The 18671-nt window shown below is 34.2% G+C and overlaps 1 protein-coding gene across 2 annotated transcripts in view; it reads left to right on the forward strand.

Annotated features, from left to right (window-relative positions):
- Positions 1–18671, forward strand: part of TBC1D22A (TBC1 domain family member 22A) — a 189268-nt gene that overhangs the window by 36937 nt on the left and 133660 nt on the right. For both annotated transcript variants that reach the window (XM_075492382.1, XM_075492373.1), the window contains exon 8: positions 7473–7587. In XM_075492382.1, the coding sequence (XP_075348497.1) occupies positions 7473–7587 (115 nt within the window). The remainder of the gene's footprint in view (positions 1–7472; positions 7588–18671) is intronic.

The raw sequence follows: 18671 nt of genomic DNA on the forward strand, positions 1-18671 counted from the left end.
GGAAGTTCTTATCATAGTCTTCCGCTTGGGAAATTCACTTTTTGTGAATTCGTAGCATGACTGGTTTGTGTTCCTTATTTGGTTTTGCTTCTTTGTAAGTTTTATATGTTGAGTACACTATTTAAATTCTTTTACTACTATAGTAGATATACATCAATTAATGATAAATATATTAATCAAGTTGGTCTATATTGTTGGGTAATTGAATGCCACAGGGACTTTCTTTATAAAGTATATAGGTCTTAAATAGTATAGATGGAGTGAATCATCCTCTTTCAATTATTTCTTTTAATCCTTCAATTCCTTCTCCTTTCTAATGGTTCTAGTTAGACCTTCAAATGTACTTCCATGTAGGTTCTGTTGGTATCATTATAGAGCCACACAGAACATCTTCTGATAGTTCATTAGATGATATGAGAAGTTAAATGCAGAACTAGCTTTCGTGTTTTTCTGCTCTTGCAATTATTTGTTTAATGTAGATTCTCCTCCACATGTGCTGGAGAAATTGGTTTGAAGAAATAGCCTATTACAGTTTTTTGAAAGAAAATGGTATAAGAATACTGCTTTTTGTCTGCTTTCTGCACAGTGGTGTTTTACTTGAGCTTTTCTAGGGATGAATCAAAGAGTAAAGTAACAAAATAAAGGGACGAGAAGGGAAACAATACCAGCAAGAAATAAACTATTAAAGAAATGAGTAAAATCAGTGTCGGTATTGTAGCTAGAAATGAGCCAGTAAATTAAATTGGAGGTGAATATTATTTCATGAAAAAATGGCTACAGAAAGAAGAATGCTCAAATACTTCTAAGAGGAGAGAAATACTTGAAATGTATCAGCAATAGTCTCTTAAATTATTCTGAAGTTGTATTTGCATTCAACATAAAGTGGTGGGGTTTTTTTTTTTCCTTTCATTGCGTGGTTAAACTGTTCTTAAGATTTCAGTGAAGATCATCTATGTCTCAAGTGAATATGACTGTGGTTCAGATGTACAATGATTGTGTTTTTGTAGTTCTTAGTTTGGGTGAACATACCCCAAAACAATGATGTTTTTTTCCCCCCTGTGTTTTAGTGAAGGATAAATTAGAAGCTGTTTGACTTGTCTGGTGTAAAAATCTATGTATATCCTTGTTTTTAAAGGAAAATTGCAAAGTACAAAACATTTCTTCAAGAATGACTGCTAGACAGTGTATTTATTTCTAAATTAGCTGGACACTTGTAAAAACAACTTTAAAATAGAAGTTCCGGGTAAACATCTCCTGTAGAATATATTGAATGTCCTTTCTTTTAACCAAATTATTTGGATGTGAAGTCAAGTAGCTTAATAAAAATGATACTAAGAAAGACAGTCTTTGGAGAATATTTTGAAGTGAAGTGTTACTTAGTAAAATTATGAGATTGTCAGATAGAAATGGAAACCTGTAGGATCTTGAACTAGTTTTGTCTTTTGTTTATTCGATTATGCATGAGACAAGATAAATTTGTATGACTGCTCTTAAGAGATGATTAATACATTTCTTTGGACTAGATGTAAACTTGATAATAGTTTGCAGGAATACAGCTTTGTATTTACCATGGATATCTGCTTTTTCTATAATACAGTTAGAAATATTAGAGTAAACTTGTATTGATAATTAAAGAAAATATGATCAAGGCTTTCCAACATTTGAAATGTGTATTCTTGTTAAATATTTTATGTGTTGGGGAAAGAATCCTATAATAAGACATTGAAAAGAATTAGAGTTACAGGATAGTTACAAGCCCTTTTTGGTTGAATGATTAACTTGAAGCTGAAGAATTTATTTGGGAATTTGGAGAGTATATTAATGTGAAAAAGATATTAGTGCGGTATTTTTTACAAGCAGTCAGAGTTGAAAGGGTTTTTTTTTTTATAGCTGAATTATAATTAATCTGAAAGTAGGCTGGTTTAATGAAAATGCTGACAGCCAACTTCAGAACTAGTAGACGCTCCCAGAATAAAACACTTCTCTTATTGTTGCTTGGGAGTAATTAAAATAAAAAGGAACTACTGTGTCTAGGTAACTTCTTACTAAGTAAAATCCGATTATGTCAATAGAACTTCAGTAGCAAATATTATTTAGTAAAGTTTGAGTCTGGAATGCAGTTTCAGTTAACTTTGTGGGATCATTAAACATGTGAAATGATTTAGGTCTTTTTCTCTTTTAATTGTCTTTTTGGCAGATAACAATATTGCTCAGGTAGCATATTCATTTAATGTGATTTACTGAGATCTCGTTTGCAAATTTTTTTTTCATAAAATCAGCATTGTTTTCATTTCTAGTTATTTGTTAAACTTGTCCGAAGGTATGTTTTTCTAATGCTTCATTGGATATGTGCATCTTGAAGACTGCCTTAAAATGAACATATTTGAAATCCACACTTTTTAGAAACTGTGATTGCTCTTGCAAGTAACATAGAATTACTCCTTAAATTAATTTAATCTGTTGCATACAGCCCAATATCCCAGCTTGCTGGTCATACTTACATTTCTGTGTTCAATGTTTAGTAAATTGAGCCACATAACAAGTGTAATTGAGCCACATAAAGTAGATGGACGTACTTCTCATCAACGTGATCAAGGCGTTGTACAGCTAGATGGCTGCTGCTTTCTTGTTTAAAAAAAAACCAAAACAAACAAAAAAATAAAAAAAAACCCCAAACCAAACAACACAAAAAACACCCTCCCACCCCCTCAAAAAAATCCTTGTCCATACTCTATCCCGTCCATCTTTCCTACTCCAACCCGTTTTTTCTTCCCTACTGAGTAGTAAGGAAATGGATGGAAAAATGATAGAAAGCTTGGAGGAGTGAGATGGGACAGCTGATTAACACTAAAAAAAAAAAAAAAAAAAAAAAAAAGGTGTAAAACAAAGGTGAATTTTAATTATGTTCTGTTGGGAGTGAGTGGTCTTGAGATACAGAAGAATAAGAATGTGAAAAGGGTGGATAGCAGCTGTCAGTGGGATAAGGGGAAATCTGGGAAGTATTTGAGTTACAAAGAAGTGATAGAGATCCGATTTAATTTTTACTGATCATCAATATCCTGAACTCTGCAGAGTTGTGGGATCTTCATGTGTTAGATGTCTTTAGAGCTCCACTGACCTCCTGACTAGGTGTGTGGGCTACTGGAAGGGTGGGCTTGCACATGTCTTTGCCTTTGCTCTCTGTCTTATCCAAGAGAGCCAAGCCCAACTTGCTTGATGTCATCTTGTAAAGACTAGTGCAAATGATGCTGGAAGGGCCATAACATCAAACTTCTCCCTTGTTTCTTCCTCTCCCTTTCTGGGTTTTTGGAGCCCTACCCTAGTACAGCTTAATCCCTTATCCTCACAGTGGATCCCTTCCTGCTCCCAAGGGCTCAATGCAGACGGAGGCCTTGCGGAGGGGGAAGATGTTTCTGGTCCCAGGTGAGCAACAGTAACTTTCCCTTTCTTAAGGCGAGATGGCGAGAGCTATAAAGGAGAGAGGAGTTGGAGTATGGGTCAAAGGCAGGTTTCGAAAGGTGACATAGTGTGCAAAACTGTTATTGTGAATATTATGATGGTTTTTGTACATATTAATTTTTGATGCTGCAGAGATTTAGAATAATGATACTGCTGCTAGGAAGAATGTTGCTTAGAACGCGGTGAAGAGATTGTAGGTAACAGAGCTGAAAAAAGTTGCTAGTCAAAAGACCAGAAAGGTAACACATGTATAAACCTCACAATGTCTTCTGACTTCAGTTTCCAAATGTTACTATTCCAGGATTTTTGTTGTTCTTGGTGGTATTTGAGTTGGTTCCCAAAGGGCTTTTCACTAGAGTTAATAAAGCTGTTTTAATTTCTTATCTGAACTTGGAGTTTGGTTGCTGTAATAAAATGCTTAATTTTAGAGAAAGGTGCTTTGAGTCTGATGTGTGGAAATAACTCATTATTGTATGTGCCTTTTAAAATCAGTTTCAAGTGTTTATTTTTTATGGGAGTTATGTAGATCCGGGGAGCGGGGAAGGTAATGTTGGAGTGAAGACTTAAAGGACTGGGAAATAAATAAATAGTGGCCCTCAAAAAGGAGGAGAGAGGATTTGGAGTCAAGTTTATTTTAAAGACTAATGACTATAAAAGTGTAGGTTTAATAAATTTGATTAGTTCACATGGAGTAGTCTGTAATTTATTATCAATTTCTGCTTTATCTTTAACTGAGTTTTGTTGAAATGGATAGTACATGGCTGTGTATTTCCCATCTAAACTTATATGGGAGAAGTAATTTCAAGGAAACAATACAATTTAAAAATAGTTTATAAATGTTTCCCCACTATTTTTTTTTCCCCCTACTTAGCGAAGCAAAAAGCAAATTCTTGAAAGCTTTCATGATTTGGGGAGTTTTTTCAAGTTTTGGGAGTTATGGCGTTCCTCTGAGGTGGCAAAACTCCCAAGAAATTCAAAATCTGCATTTAAGTTAATGGATTCTTCTCTTTATGTATACGAATATAGTTCTTACTGTTATCATGAATGAGAGTTAAATTCAAAGGAGAATAATTGATTGGTAATGACATCTCATGAGATGTAGTGGTTCATAGTAGAAAAGTAATTCCAGTTTCTGTTGCTGGTTTGGAAATCAAGAAGGAAACCTTTTGGGAAAGTGACCTTTTTAATGAGTCCTATTTGAACACAGTGATGAGTGCTGTATAGAAACTTAAATCAGTCTGCCTTTCAAGTATTCAGTGCTCACTTTTTTCAATTCAGAGCAGTAAATGAGACTTTATGAAAATGGGTAGGAAATTGAAAACACTATTTCAGTGTGTATTTGTTGAATTTCTGATTAGATGCGTTTGGGGATATTAAATCTGGTGTGCCAATCACTGAGTGATCCTTCCTGCTCAATAATATTAAAAGAAAACAGACCCAAACAAAAATCCCAAACATTCCCCCCCCCCCCCCCTTAGTTTTCATACCTGGTTTTAAAAAATGCTTTGAAATCTATAGGCATCTCAATTTACAATGCAAACTATGTATATTATCAGGTTCTGAGGAAAGGAAAGGTCGGTGGTACAATATTTGGGGTTATTTGACTTGAGACATGCCTTCATGAAAAGCACTATTTATAGTTTTTACAATGGGTATTTTGATAGCTGTTACTTACTGAAGTACTTCTTTTTTTTTTTTGTTTCTCACTATGCATATTTTGTAACCGCATCGCACCAAGAGTTTTTTCTTTAGCCTAGTGCGTAACACTATTCTACGTTCATCAATTGCTATTTAAATAGGTTTTTCTAGTCACCTCTATCTGATATTTGTTTTCAAGTAAGTTATTTGTATTTGCATTATGTTAAACATGTCCTTTATTTGAAGCGACACACAGAATGGTAACACTGATAATACTGAAAAACTAAGGTTACTGACGCTAGCAATGGCAGCTGACAGAAGCAGGAAGGGTGGCTGTGAGCCAATTGACCTAGACAGATTTGCAGTTTTCCAATAGTAGTAAAAATATGACATAAACAACTGTAATTTCATAAAGGTATAATTTAGTAAAATGTAAAAGCAAGATGTAAATGGCAGAACTGAAGGTCTTTATATAGTTCTTGATAGACAATGAAACCCCACTGGCTATTGCTTGATGGGTAGAGGTTGGTGTTTTTTCAGTTTAATACGTAGTGCATATTAAAAAAACATAAGGTGACAGGACTAGCACCAAGAAGAATTTATAGCTAAAGGAATATACATCTTGGCTAATGAAAACAGGAGGCTTTTATGGAGAATTTGCTAAGTGAATACCTACTTTTCTTCCTAATCTTTGCCCCAAAACAGAAATCATACTGAGCAAAACCCGAATCTTAATTGTAGCTGTAACGGATCAGACGTGACCTGTGTTAGGGCTTGTGTTTCAGTGCCCACCAAAGCTCTTAATGTTTATTGTTGTTGACAGTCTCTCTTGTTCTGTGGATTTTCAACATTCCAGGGAAGCATAAAACCCGGAGATTAAGGAAAGTTGATTCTCAAAAGAAGCCTGTGGGAGAAGGGTAGATGTTGATGTTAGGGACTTTTTTCAAAGCAAAAAGTGGAAATGTGTTTCAGCTTTAGGTAGCTCACGTGGAAGCCTGTGATGGGACTCTCAAGCACCCAGATCCGAGTGCCTAGACCTTTCCTTACTTAAAAATGACTGTAAGAGGGCTTTTAAACTAAAGAATAAGACTTTATTTAAACTGGAATTGGAATAGTGAACTTCTTATTCTAGCAAAAACTTCAAGTGAGATTGAATAGAAATAATACAGGCTTCATAAACTAGTCTCCCTATTGCGTCCTTTCAGGGCAGGTCTTTTACAGGCTTTCTTGAAGCCTGAGCATTCATTGCCTTCTGGAGTTGCAGCAAACTGTGTGGTGTCCTTGGGGTCCTTACAAAGTCTCTCCTTTTTTTATTGGTGTAGAGGCCTGCTCTTAAAAGCGACATAGTCCTTTGTTTTGAGCTCTTCTGCCTCTGATCGACTTACCTGCCTCTGCATTCTGGCTTCTTGGGCAGACCTTCCAGGAAAAGAGCAAACATTCTTTTGCTTCAGAAGATTACACCTGATTGAGTACCTGTAATTAGGGCAAAGAACATAGCAGATTTCACTCTGCTGCTTATTTGCAGCATTTTAAAGGTATGTAGCACGTTCAGAAGCAAATAATTGAGAGGCAATACAGCTTGTCACAGACCTAAATTGTGTTGGAGATAAGTTCTGTGATTTTCCTTCTCCATACTTTTCTCATGCTGTGCTTCCCATGATCAGATGTGTTGTGGCCTTAGGAGCTTTTGCAGATCCTAATCAAGGTACAGTTTACAGAGTTGAAGGAGTGAGGTTATGTGATACTGAAGGCAGTTTCCTTACTTACACATTTCTTGATTTCGCCCCCCCCCCCCCCGATTTTTTGTTAACCAGTATACATGCTTCTGAAGTCTAAAACCCCACACTGCAGTATTAGGCAAGCTTAACTATTACAGAATCTCTTTTTATGGACATGTTATTAAAATAACTAAGCTATATGAGGTGGTACTTTCTGTTATTTAGGAATAAATAGAATACTATTTGATAGTATTCTAAATAGAATACTATACTGATAAAATACTTGTTTCAAAGAGGTGAAAAATGGAAAGGTGATTTAATATTTGTGTCTCTTGAGGAAAGAGGGATTTTATATTATTGGAAAAGCTCCAGTGAATAAGTGCTACTTTGTTGTAACTACTGTAACTGAATTATATACTAGATTGGTTTTAACATGTGCTAATACCCTGAAAATGTTTCCTTTTGAAGAACTGAGAAGCTTACTTAGCACTGGAAGTTAATTATGAATACCAGTGTTCATTTATGCTTTTGTATGCATATCTTTGTATTAGTAACTCTATGATATTAAATTTGTCCTTGTATAATTTTCAAGTGTCTTGTTTAAAATGTGCTCCTCACTTGATAAATTATCTGATAGTTTCTTTAACTCTTTTTCAGATCTTTGAAAGAATTTTGTTTATCTGGGCAATACGTCATCCAGCCAGTGGATATGTTCAGGGCATAAATGATCTTGTTACTCCTTTTTTTGTAGTCTTCGTTTGTGAATATATAGGTAAGATTTGTCTTAATACTCAATTATGAATTGGTACTGGTTTTGGAACAGCATCTTCATTTTAATCTGAATAATCATTTGGATTAGCTAATCAAAGCATAATTTGATATATGAATTCTATAACAAATTTTTGAAATTATAAATCTGTATAGTTCTATTTAAATATATACTGAGAAGCAGTCAGGTTTTAAGTAGTCAGTGGAGTTGAGGAATCTTTCAGGTTTTTATTCTAAACAACTTTCCCCCCAAACAGAAACCAACGACACAAACCCCTCTGTAGAAGTTGCAGACAGCATTCTTGTTTGTCAGATCTGAAAGCAGGTTAAAGAAGCACAGTCTAGCATTTGCTTTCATCTTGATTTCTAGTTAAGTGTTCACCACTCCTGATGCTTTTTTCTTCATGGGTGGTTTTATTCTCCCTTTCTCTCTCTCTTCTAATCCATGTTTTTTGTGAAAACTTTAAATTGTACATATGAAATGAGCAGGTGTTTAAGAAAACCAAACAAACAAAAACCCCACACCAAAACAAGAAAACAGAAAAAAACAACAAAAAAAAAGAAACAAGGAAACCTTTTACATGAGTGGCAGGGAAATTAAAGTAGAGGGAACCTGTTAAACTGGATCTGTGGCTGAAAGAATAGCAACCTGGAATTAGGGTCTGAAAATTAAGGCAGCAGTAATCAAATTTCTCTGGTTGAGAGCTCTGCTTTTCTGGAGCTCAGAACACTACTAACAATAGTAGCGTAAACAGCTGTATTTCTGTTGCATTTGTGGCCTCATATGTGAATATACTTTTTGAAAACTTTTTTATTTGGCAAACTCTGATATTGTTAAATGCTGATCTCTTACTAGAATATCATTCATATCTTAAATTTATATACTGTTATTTAAGTCTTATAAACATTAAGAGTATAGTTTATAATTAACAATAATTCATTAATAATTTGGATATAACTGGGTATAAAAAGTAAGGTTAACCAGTCAAAATGAAAATGTTAATATGGCTTGAATTAAAACTGTTTTCCTTGTATTTCTGTTTGTCTGGCACACATACAATGAGAATACACAATGCTTATATGTAAAGTTGAGCAATGCATTGTCTGGCTACTTCAGTGAGGCTGTATATAGGGGATTCATCCCGCCTTCTCTATGCGAGGTACCCATAGGTGTCTTAATCCAGATTGATTAGATTTAATGAAGGACAGATTATCCTTGAGTGGATGATAGACTATCCATTTATCCATTTGCATGGCAACACCTCTGTTGCTTTGTTCGTTTCTTGTTTCATAGGGGGACACTTCATTGCTAAGCAACTAATGAGAACTACTGCTGCTTTCTCCCTAATCATCTCTTAAGTAGGGTAGAGGCCTACTCCTGAGAGTACTTGCAGTTTCTGCCTTTTACTCCCTCATTTGACAGATAATGAAAATGTTCTTAATGATCCTAGAACAGTAGGATCTCTAGTAGACTTTAGGTTTGTTAATTGAAATAAAAGGTTCAAATGAGATGTGATTAGAGAATTGATATTCCATGTTAAATAGACCATTTAATTAATATGGTAAATAAGTTTGTCTTTACTACCAACTTATATTTGGAGACCCTGGTGATTGTTAATGTATTTGCCAGTTTGTCAGTATTTTTGTATTGGAGAGCACAGCTATTCCAGTAAGTGTCCAGTGAAGAAAGACAAAACTCAAACTAACAACTGCAAAGGATATTTTACCACTGAAAATGCGTGAAACTCAGAAACCTGTATTCTAAAAAGCTAATATCTATACAATAAGAAAAATACAGAAATGAAGGTATTTTCTTCAATATAGTAGTGGTCCTGGCTAAATGCCAACAGCAGTTATTTCTCGCAGTGACATATAAAAACTTCGTAAGATTTGTCTTTAAATAGCTCCTTGATTTGAGTTTTTCTTAATATATTGAAGTTACACTGAGTGATGCATTCAAGTTAGAACAAATAAGAGTGTGCATTTTATTTAAACTTGAAATGAGGACATTAAATTTATGAAGTACCTCAAAAATCCTGAGATTTGTAATAAAATTATAGAAGGATTCAAAACTCATACTATGAATTGTGCTTAAGTAATTTAGATAGAAATAAATGCAGAACTGCAGAAGTTTCTGAGCAAAAATGTTTATGCTATTAGTGTATTTAATATTCTAGTAATACTCTGTATTTACCTTAGATTTTTACTCTAGATCTTATTTCTTGCTCTGATTTTAAGTGAATATTGGTTTGTACCTTAAATTGCTTTATTTATTTCTTTCTTTTAACTATTGATTTTTGTATTTTTCTCAATTTAACTGAAACCCTTGTTGCACTTCTGAGTCACTTGAGTCCTGACTCATGCCATTGAAAGTGATAATGCCTTTTATTTTAGGTTCTTTCTAAAATTAAAAAAAGAAAGAGGTCTTAAAGGATTATTGAAGAGTAATAATTCATTATTATTATTATTATTATTATTATTATTATTATTAACAATGCCATTAATAATAAATCTGTGCTGATAAGATCATCTATGTTGTATCCTGGTAATGTTTATACACAATTGCAGTTTTTTAAAATGTTTTGGTGGGAGGAAAGCCATGTTTATTTTAGCTTTATGACAACTGAGAGATCCCTTAATCCTTAATTTTGCATAGCAAGTGTGTGACATATTTATTCTAGTGATGGGAGTCTTTCTGCTCTGGTAAAGACATCCAAAAACCATTTGAAAAGTGTTGTTAAAGAACTTCTGAAGATACAAATGACATGTACGGAAGTGATAATTTACTTGCCTGGTAACATTTTTTTCATTCAAATCTGAATGCCAAAAAGTAGGTTTGTGGGTCTTTTTATCAGGACCAAAGTCATAGATGTTTTGATGGTTTAGTATGGATTGAGGTACCTAATTTTAGCATATAGGTTCACACATTTAGACTAGGTTGAGTGACTGATGTAGGAATTTAATTCTTTTAAATGTTGAGAGCATTCTTTCAACCTTTCCAGCAGTGTAAGTATGATGAAAGTGCAATTTGGTAATGTCTCATTAGTTCCCCACTCTGCAATAGAAGCAGAATACTGTAACATTTTCAGCAAGATAAAACTTGGTTGTCAGACCAAGCCAGGAGAGGCACAACTGCAATTAAAGAAAATTTTGGAGGGGGTAGGTACCAGTCCCTGCTGGAATACAGTAGATTCAGATTAGGATTTCTGGTCTAAATGATGAGGAGGAGGAATTTAAACCTTTGGTTTCTCATACCAGGTGATTGTGTATGCCAATCTCAACTTTTTTTTTTTTCTCCATGAAAAATACTAGAGATCTGTAAACTTATTCTGCCATAATATAACAGCTTCTTTGGAATTTCAAACACTAGTGGTATGGGAAAACTATTTTGTGCTTACATCTAACCTCCTACATGACATAGCTCCGTTATAACATGTGGTGTTAGAACAAATGCTAATTACTGTCTGGGCAGTTTTCCTGAAAACTCTGTGAAAACTTTGTTGCATATTAGTTTGTGTCGAAATGAATCTCATCCATGTAGATGAAATTCCAGAGGCATTTTTGTTAATAAGATATGCTAGATGACTGCTCACTGTTTGCTGACTTAATGTGGACAAGGACATTTTGCACTGGATCGCAAGTCCTGTTTCAAGTTGCCACACGTTGCTCTCTTTATACACCTTCCTGTTGCTCTGAGTTCCTGTTGATCTACATTGTTTCCAAATATTAAGTTGTGCTGCACAGTTGCTTGTGGTTTCTTGCTCATGGAATCAACTACACTTCACTACATCTGACACTCCAGTACTACATCTGCATTTCAGTAATTCACTGGGCCTTGTGTGTATATCTAGAACTACAGAGAGGACCTGGATTTATTCACCATCCAGAGAGATGAAAGCTCAAGAGAAGCACGATCATAGTAAGAATGCATGTCAGGTCATTGCTAGGTGGGATGGCTGTGTGAGATTACTTTGAGACCCCTAACAGCGTTGGATCAAGAGGAAATTAGGAGTTAGTAGGAAGTCGAGGGCAGAAAATGAACACTATCATAGCACTACATTATTGACAATATCGTAGCACTTCATCATTGAAAAATATTGTAGCACTTCATCATGTCGGATAAAGAATGTCAAGAAAAATGAGGCTACTGAAGACGGGAATGGCGATTGAGACATTGTCTGCAATCTTCTTGCAATAGAGGAGCTTGAGACAATTTGAGGATGCTTACAAGAACTCATGAACTGAAAACTTTGGAAAGAGGGGTCTTACCCTTGTAAGTATTTTTCTTGTGATCTTAAATCCTTTTGTAGAAGGCATTAAATGCAAATTCTGTTACCTAGTGTTTCTTAAATTGATACTGCCGTGACTTTATGGAATAATTATTCCAGGCTCAAATCCTGATGGGATTGGGGTGGGATTTAGTCCCAGACCAGTGTTACTGTGAGAACATAAAGGTTCTTTGGTCCTGGAAAAGCCAGTCTGTCTATAGCTCCCTTGCTTACCTTTCTTTCCATTCCCTCTCATGTGTCACAGGAAGTCTTCCTGTCCTAAAAATGAGATTTCATACTGGTTATTGCCTTCTTTCCTTCCTTTTCAGCATACCTGCTACAAATAATTGAAACTAAAACTATTAATTTTGTTTTTTCTGTAGTTTGTTGAATACTGTATCTAAAATTGTTATTTTCATAATATAATTGGAGTAATGTTTCAGAGCATTGTGTCATGGCTGTATCTGAGGTAATTCCTCAGTGTTTGTTTATAAAATATGAAAAAGTTGTCAATTTAGCAGATTTTTTTTTTCGGGGAAGAGAGTTGTACTTTTTATGCAATAAGCAAATTTGTTTATAATGTACATTATAAAGTGAATTTCTGAATGAAGAGGCAGTAAGACAAAGAGCAAAGAGTATTACCCCACTGACTCCAGAGAGCTGCTAGAAGATTTGTCCAATACTTACAGGGTTAGAAGGTAGAATTTTGTATAGTGTGCATTATTTCCTTTATAAGACCAAGCTGAAATCTTGATTGCTGCAGTATGTAAAGTAATCTGAGATGATTAATCGTGGTATCTAAATACCTAGACCTTTCTTAGTCAGTTCCACCAATTCACGAGTCCTTGGAGAATTATGAATAGGGTTTATGCATTGGGGTGTTGAGTGGAAAAGATGTAACATATTTGTAGTTATTCTACCTAGAAGAGACTGAGTGAAACTGAGGGAATAACACTTTTTTTTTTTTTTTAAATAAAATGGAAGTTGAACAAGGAGCTATAACTGGATTAACTGGAATCTTCTCTCCCTCCCAGGCCCTTCATGTGGTTGGAGACTGCTAGAATCATCCTTGCTGTCTTCTGGTTTACCAGGAAAGAAATACTGGAAAACCTCCCAGCACAGAGTGCTCAGGAATGTGAGGGATTTCTTCAGTTTGAGAGATGAAAAGATTTTATTTGCAATTGTTGTATGCTCTTGACCTTTTCTGATAATTTTGGAATTCCACTTTGTAACAAACTTCTGCTGTTTTAATGCTTTTCTTGGTTCAAATAAATACATGCTTTTAAACAATACTGTTTTAATACATTTTTATTTACACGTTTGTTTGAAATGATTTATGAAACTTATACAAAATAAATCTGCATAAAAGCACTGACATGAAGCATAACTGACATTTTAACATTTTCTTGCAAGTTGTAAAAGTATTTAGAAAATATTTCCTCATTTTTTAAAACCATTGTAAAATTTGCATGAAAAACTATGCAAAATAATTTAAATCACTCTTCTGTCATATGAAAATTCAGTGCTACAAGTTCCATTTGATCACATTAAGTTTTCTCTCCTTAATGCAAATCAACAGTAATGTAGTTTCCACATACAAAGCTATATTTCAGTGCTTATTCTTAATAATTTCCATGATATTTTATAATAATACTCATGACATCAGTGAAGTTGATTGAAATTCTCATAAACATGAACAATATTCTATGAAATATTCTTTGATAATTGAATAGAATATTGTTATCTGTGTGATTTGTGTGGGCAAGGAGTGAAGAAAGCTTACACAAAACTCTTTTGAATTAAAGTCTCAAAAATACTGAAAACCCAATTCCATCTTCTACGTAAGTCCGGAGAACATCATACACATTCCTCTGTAAAAGATCTGCAACATAGACGAGCCGCTCAGTGATCTGAAACTTTTGACTTACCTGTCAATTCTCTTTGAAGCACTCTTTGCTTTCACATATTATGAAACACTTAGTTTATACATACATATATATATATATAATTGTAACATGACGCAGAAATTGTTCAGCATTATCTCGGCTTGGTGTGAGATAACCACCATTCACTTTTTCAATTTCTAGGAATATGTTTCCCCACTCTCACCCTGTTGATGTGCCAATCTATTGTCCAGTGGAAGTATTTTGAAGGTGGTGCAGAGTAGCTGAGGGGAGGGAGGACTGTGATGAGTAAGATAAACAGCATTTGAATTTAGTTTTACACATTGAAGATTATTCCTTTGCACCATGGAAAAGGTGAAGAAGGTCCACGAGTAAGCAGAGACCTGTGTTGTGCCCATCCACAGTGCTGAGGACTTGGTACTTCTGTACCAGTCTTCTGTGCTGTGTGGCAGCACTGATTTTGAAAGCAGCTAGAAATGATATGTGCTGAAAGAGTCCTAACAGGGTGCTTCCTAACTCATTAAGTAGACTTTGTGGAGCTAAATAATTTTTTATCCTATTTGTTTCTTATGATTTGGCTTGTTCTACTTTATTTAGGAGCTTCCTGAGACCCTTTTGTAGGTCTCATTTCCTCCTCACATCTTAAGTTTTATACCACCTATCACATTCCTCAGTTGGAATTCAACCATTCATTTCATGCAGAAATTACTAATTGCCCTATTTTTAAGTCACTGCAATTTTTAGACTGATATTTATAGTCCTGTTATAATTGATCTTTGTGAAGAAGCAGTGTATTCTGACAATTTGTAGTCACTTTAAAATACCTGTATACCCTTCTGTAATTCAGAAAGTTGGGGTTTTTTTAAATTAATTTAAATATTGTTGAGTTGTTGTAATGAAAAAACCCCAAAGTTCCTTCAGGTAAATTACGTTGTATCAAAGGAGATAAAAATATAGAACTAAATTTTAGTGCTTTAGAAAAAAAACCTTAGCAGTCTTTTGAAGCACTTGGCTAGATTAGATTTTTAAATTGTTCATTTGTTTTTATGTATGTCTCACTTAAGAAAAATGAACCATTCACAATGTCTGAGCAATTTTCTTTATTAATATATAGTATAGTTTTTCAGGCGTAATTAGGCAAAGAAATCTTACTATCTTTCATCCTTCTATTCACTTTAATCAAGGAGGAGAATCCATGTGAAAATAACTAGCAGAGAATTGTTTGAATTCTTTGTCAGCTAGGAGTGCTTGCCATAAGACACTGCTGTGTCTAGGGACGGTTAATAAAGTAGTATATTTGGAGGCATTGCAAACAGAACTGTAAGGAAAATGTATTAAGAGGACATCTGATGCTTAGTTTATGAAGGGTTAGGGAATGAGAGAGCATGAAGGAGGGCAGATATGTCTGCAGGACTTGTGGAATGGAGAAAATTGATTAATAGGGGGCCAATGAACTATAAATTGCCTTTAATCTTTTGATCCTTTTGTTTTTGTGTTTGGATATTTATTTTAATTATTTACCTGGATAAATTAATCTTCATCTTTCGGCATGACTTGTTGGAATATTAATTTTTTAGTTGCAGTTTGACTAATCCTGTAGTGAGCACTTTGTTCTGACTTAGAGTTATAGAACTATTTCAATGAAGAACTATTTTTTCATGTAGTTATAATAGTAAAAGCCCTAATGAATATAATTGAGCTTTACGCAGGCATGCACTTCGTGTGTGGCTTGCTAGTGATAGAGTTCATTCCCTACTGTTTTCCCTAGTTGCTTAACCTACTGGAAGTCAGTGGCAGCATTCAGTATCAAATGTATGAGTGAATCTGTCTGCATAAGCAGCTTTGGTCAAAAGGAGGTGATTTACTTATTTAATTAGTGGATTTTTAGCTAATTGTACCAACCCAATTAGTGCTACTGACATTTCTTGGAGTTTAGCAACCTTCAGAAGGTGTTAAAAATGAGCAGCTGAGCAGACATCTACAAGTAACTGTTTGGTGTAGTTGGGTGATAGTGTATTGCTACATATATTTTACTCATTAATATATTTGATTTCCAGTAAGGGCTTGGAATTGTGTGAGCTAGATTCCTATGTGCTGTAGAATTCATCTTCTTCCAGATCTCATTTGCTATTTCAAGAGGTTAATGTACCCTGCCTGTCCTGGCTTCATTTCACTGCTCTTTAAACATAACAGTGGAGCTGCATATTTGAGTATTTCCAAATCAGGTTTAGTTGGACAGAAAAGGGTTTGCTTGCCATGTACTTAGATTACACAGCTAAATCGGGGCTTGCTGCTGTCAAAATTGGTAGCTTTGCTTTGTCTTTCCGAACCTCAAACATGCGTTCCTGTCTTCTGTCTTTGGTCAGCATTGGCTTTTCTCTGGAACAGTGGATCAGTTCAGCTAAACTGGCAGGAAATTAGCCCTGTAACAAAATGAATAATTTAATTTTCATCTCTCACCTCAGGGATCAGAGATGAACATGAGTACTGGTGTGGGGATAGGAGCATGTTAGGGAAGAAGGGAGAAGCAAGATCTCTGTTTAATGCCATGTAGCTCTTAGACTGCTTTAGCTGTATTATTAAACTGCACCCTCATGATAAGTCTTTGTGAATTCCACTTATTTTTCACTTAGCAAGTTAGGGAGCACTCATAAAAGCATCTCAACAGGCAGATGTAGGGTATGGTAACATGCTTTTCTAGTATTTTTACTTTCTAGTACTGTCTTGAATGGCCATGATTTATTATAATAGACAATACTGTTTTACAAAATCTCTCCTCTACCTCTGTGTTTCAGTTTTGATTTCACTCTCCTCAGTATACTGTCAGATTTCCAGGCTAACTGTAACAGTTCATCTGAAAAGTTGGATGCATGGTTGCATCCAGTAGACTTCTTGGAAAAGGATTTGAGACTGACTGAACAAGTTTTTATCAATAATTGTGATAACCAAGCACTGTGAACATAAGTTTTTCTAGTTACAAATTTCAACTTCAAGGCTAATTAAAAAAAGAAAAAAAAGAAAACAATTGACACCTAAACTTTTTTTTTTAGTCTGAAGGATAGCTTTGCTTATCATGCATAGAATTGTTTTTAATGTTACTTCTGTCATGTTTTCTATACTCTTAATTTTTTTTTAAGTAGTTCCATAGATCTTTATAACCAAAGTGTTTGAAGTCATATCATACTGATGGGATGGAGAAAATAACTCTAGTCATCTTCATGACCTCCACTGAAACAAAATTAAGTTATTGAAAATCCATTTGCTTAACCACACAAATTGCAAAATCAAAATTCTTATTCTCATGAGCTGGCACATATTGCAACTTTGAATAAAGTGTGGGCTGTGATAAAATATCTTCTTTAGTTTGACTACAGGAGTATAGTAGTAATCGTGCTGAGTATTTAGCTCATAAAGGTATTTTAGTAGAGGAAGTAGGATATACTCTCAGCTTCGCTATCTGCCAGGGAAAAATTAACTTACTTTAACAAAAACTTTTCTGTGGTTACTTTTAAAAAAGGTTCCTATTTATTTGAAGTGGAATAAGCCTAATTAAAGTTAGATTTCTCTGGCTGCGGTTAGCAATTGCTGTCAGAAGTGAAAAAGAGACATTAAGATTATCCTAGTAAGTATATCCTACTGCTTAATTGCCTGTTATTTTTAGTTTTCTATCTGAGAGAAAATTAATATTTTGAGTAATGGTATTAATTGCTCATAGTGTGTTATGAGTTTCTGTTAAAAAAAAAAAAAAAAAAAAGAAATAAAAAACCCCTGAAATTTTAAGGTGTATTAGTCTTTCATTTTTTTTTAGGCTCTTAAATAGTCTTCAAAGAAAGGACAATCCTTTCTTTGGACAAACTAAAACATAGATTCTTGAATGTTAATGCTGAATGGAAAAAACCCCAGTATGTAAAGTATATATGAAAGATGCCTGTCCAAAAAAAAAAAAAAAATAATTAACAGGGAGTCTATTGTCATGTTGATGTAAAAGTTAAAATATTTGCAATTTGTTATGTTAGTGGTTACCGGGGTGTCAGAATTCAGCTCATGAAACCAAAGCACTGAGTGTGTTTTAAGTCCTAAAACATATAGAAGGAAAAGCTCAAAACCCATGACCTGTTGAAAAACTAAGTAGTAATACTTCAGTTTTACTGTTAAATGAACTTCTCTGTAGCATTTATTCTTTCATACTCTATTTATCAATCTAAATTCAAGTTTGGATGACAAGGGAGAAAGAAAAGCTGTCACAGTTGTATTAATCTACTAGAGTTTTATGAAGCTTCTCTATCACTGTTTGCATCTAATTTGAAACAGTTTGCTTTCTATTTTCAAAGTGTAAAGTGGACTCTACTAAATCTTAATAAGATTGTTGCATTGCTTTATGACATTACTATTTACAGTCTATATATTCATGGTGTTTTTTGACTATTGAAACAATTTTTCAGATAATGTCTGAGTTTTATAGTTCTGAACTGTTACATATTCAGCATACTTTTGTGGGCAAATTATCAAAATATAATTCAAGATGACAGTTTGGTTTAAAATTTTTCTCACAAGCTTTTATTTGATAAATAAGAGAAGTACATATTTGCTTAAGTTGTTTTTCTTTTTACTTTGGAAAGTATTTGCTCTATTCCTTGGTGTTTATACTAATTTCATAATATCCTAAAACAAGCTGAAATAATATATTTATCTAAAAACAATTCTTCAGTGTAATCTCCCCAATTGGTTCACCTGATGCAATTTTAGCCAATTTTTATAAATAAAGAAGTGTAAAAGGAAAGATGCTTTCACCTGTTTTAAAAGCTATTCTTAACTTTCATTGTTTTGAGTCAAATTAAATACAGTAATACAAGGAATAGAAAAGTTAGACAAAATGGTAAGTGCTGGATTTGTACTAAGAGTATGCTAGAGGTTAC

Source organism: Mycteria americana, chromosome 1 (genome assembly GCF_035582795.1).
Source record: "Mycteria americana isolate JAX WOST 10 ecotype Jacksonville Zoo and Gardens chromosome 1, USCA_MyAme_1.0, whole genome shotgun sequence".
In the NCBI taxonomy this organism is placed as follows: domain Eukaryota; kingdom Metazoa; phylum Chordata; class Aves; order Ciconiiformes; family Ciconiidae; genus Mycteria; species Mycteria americana.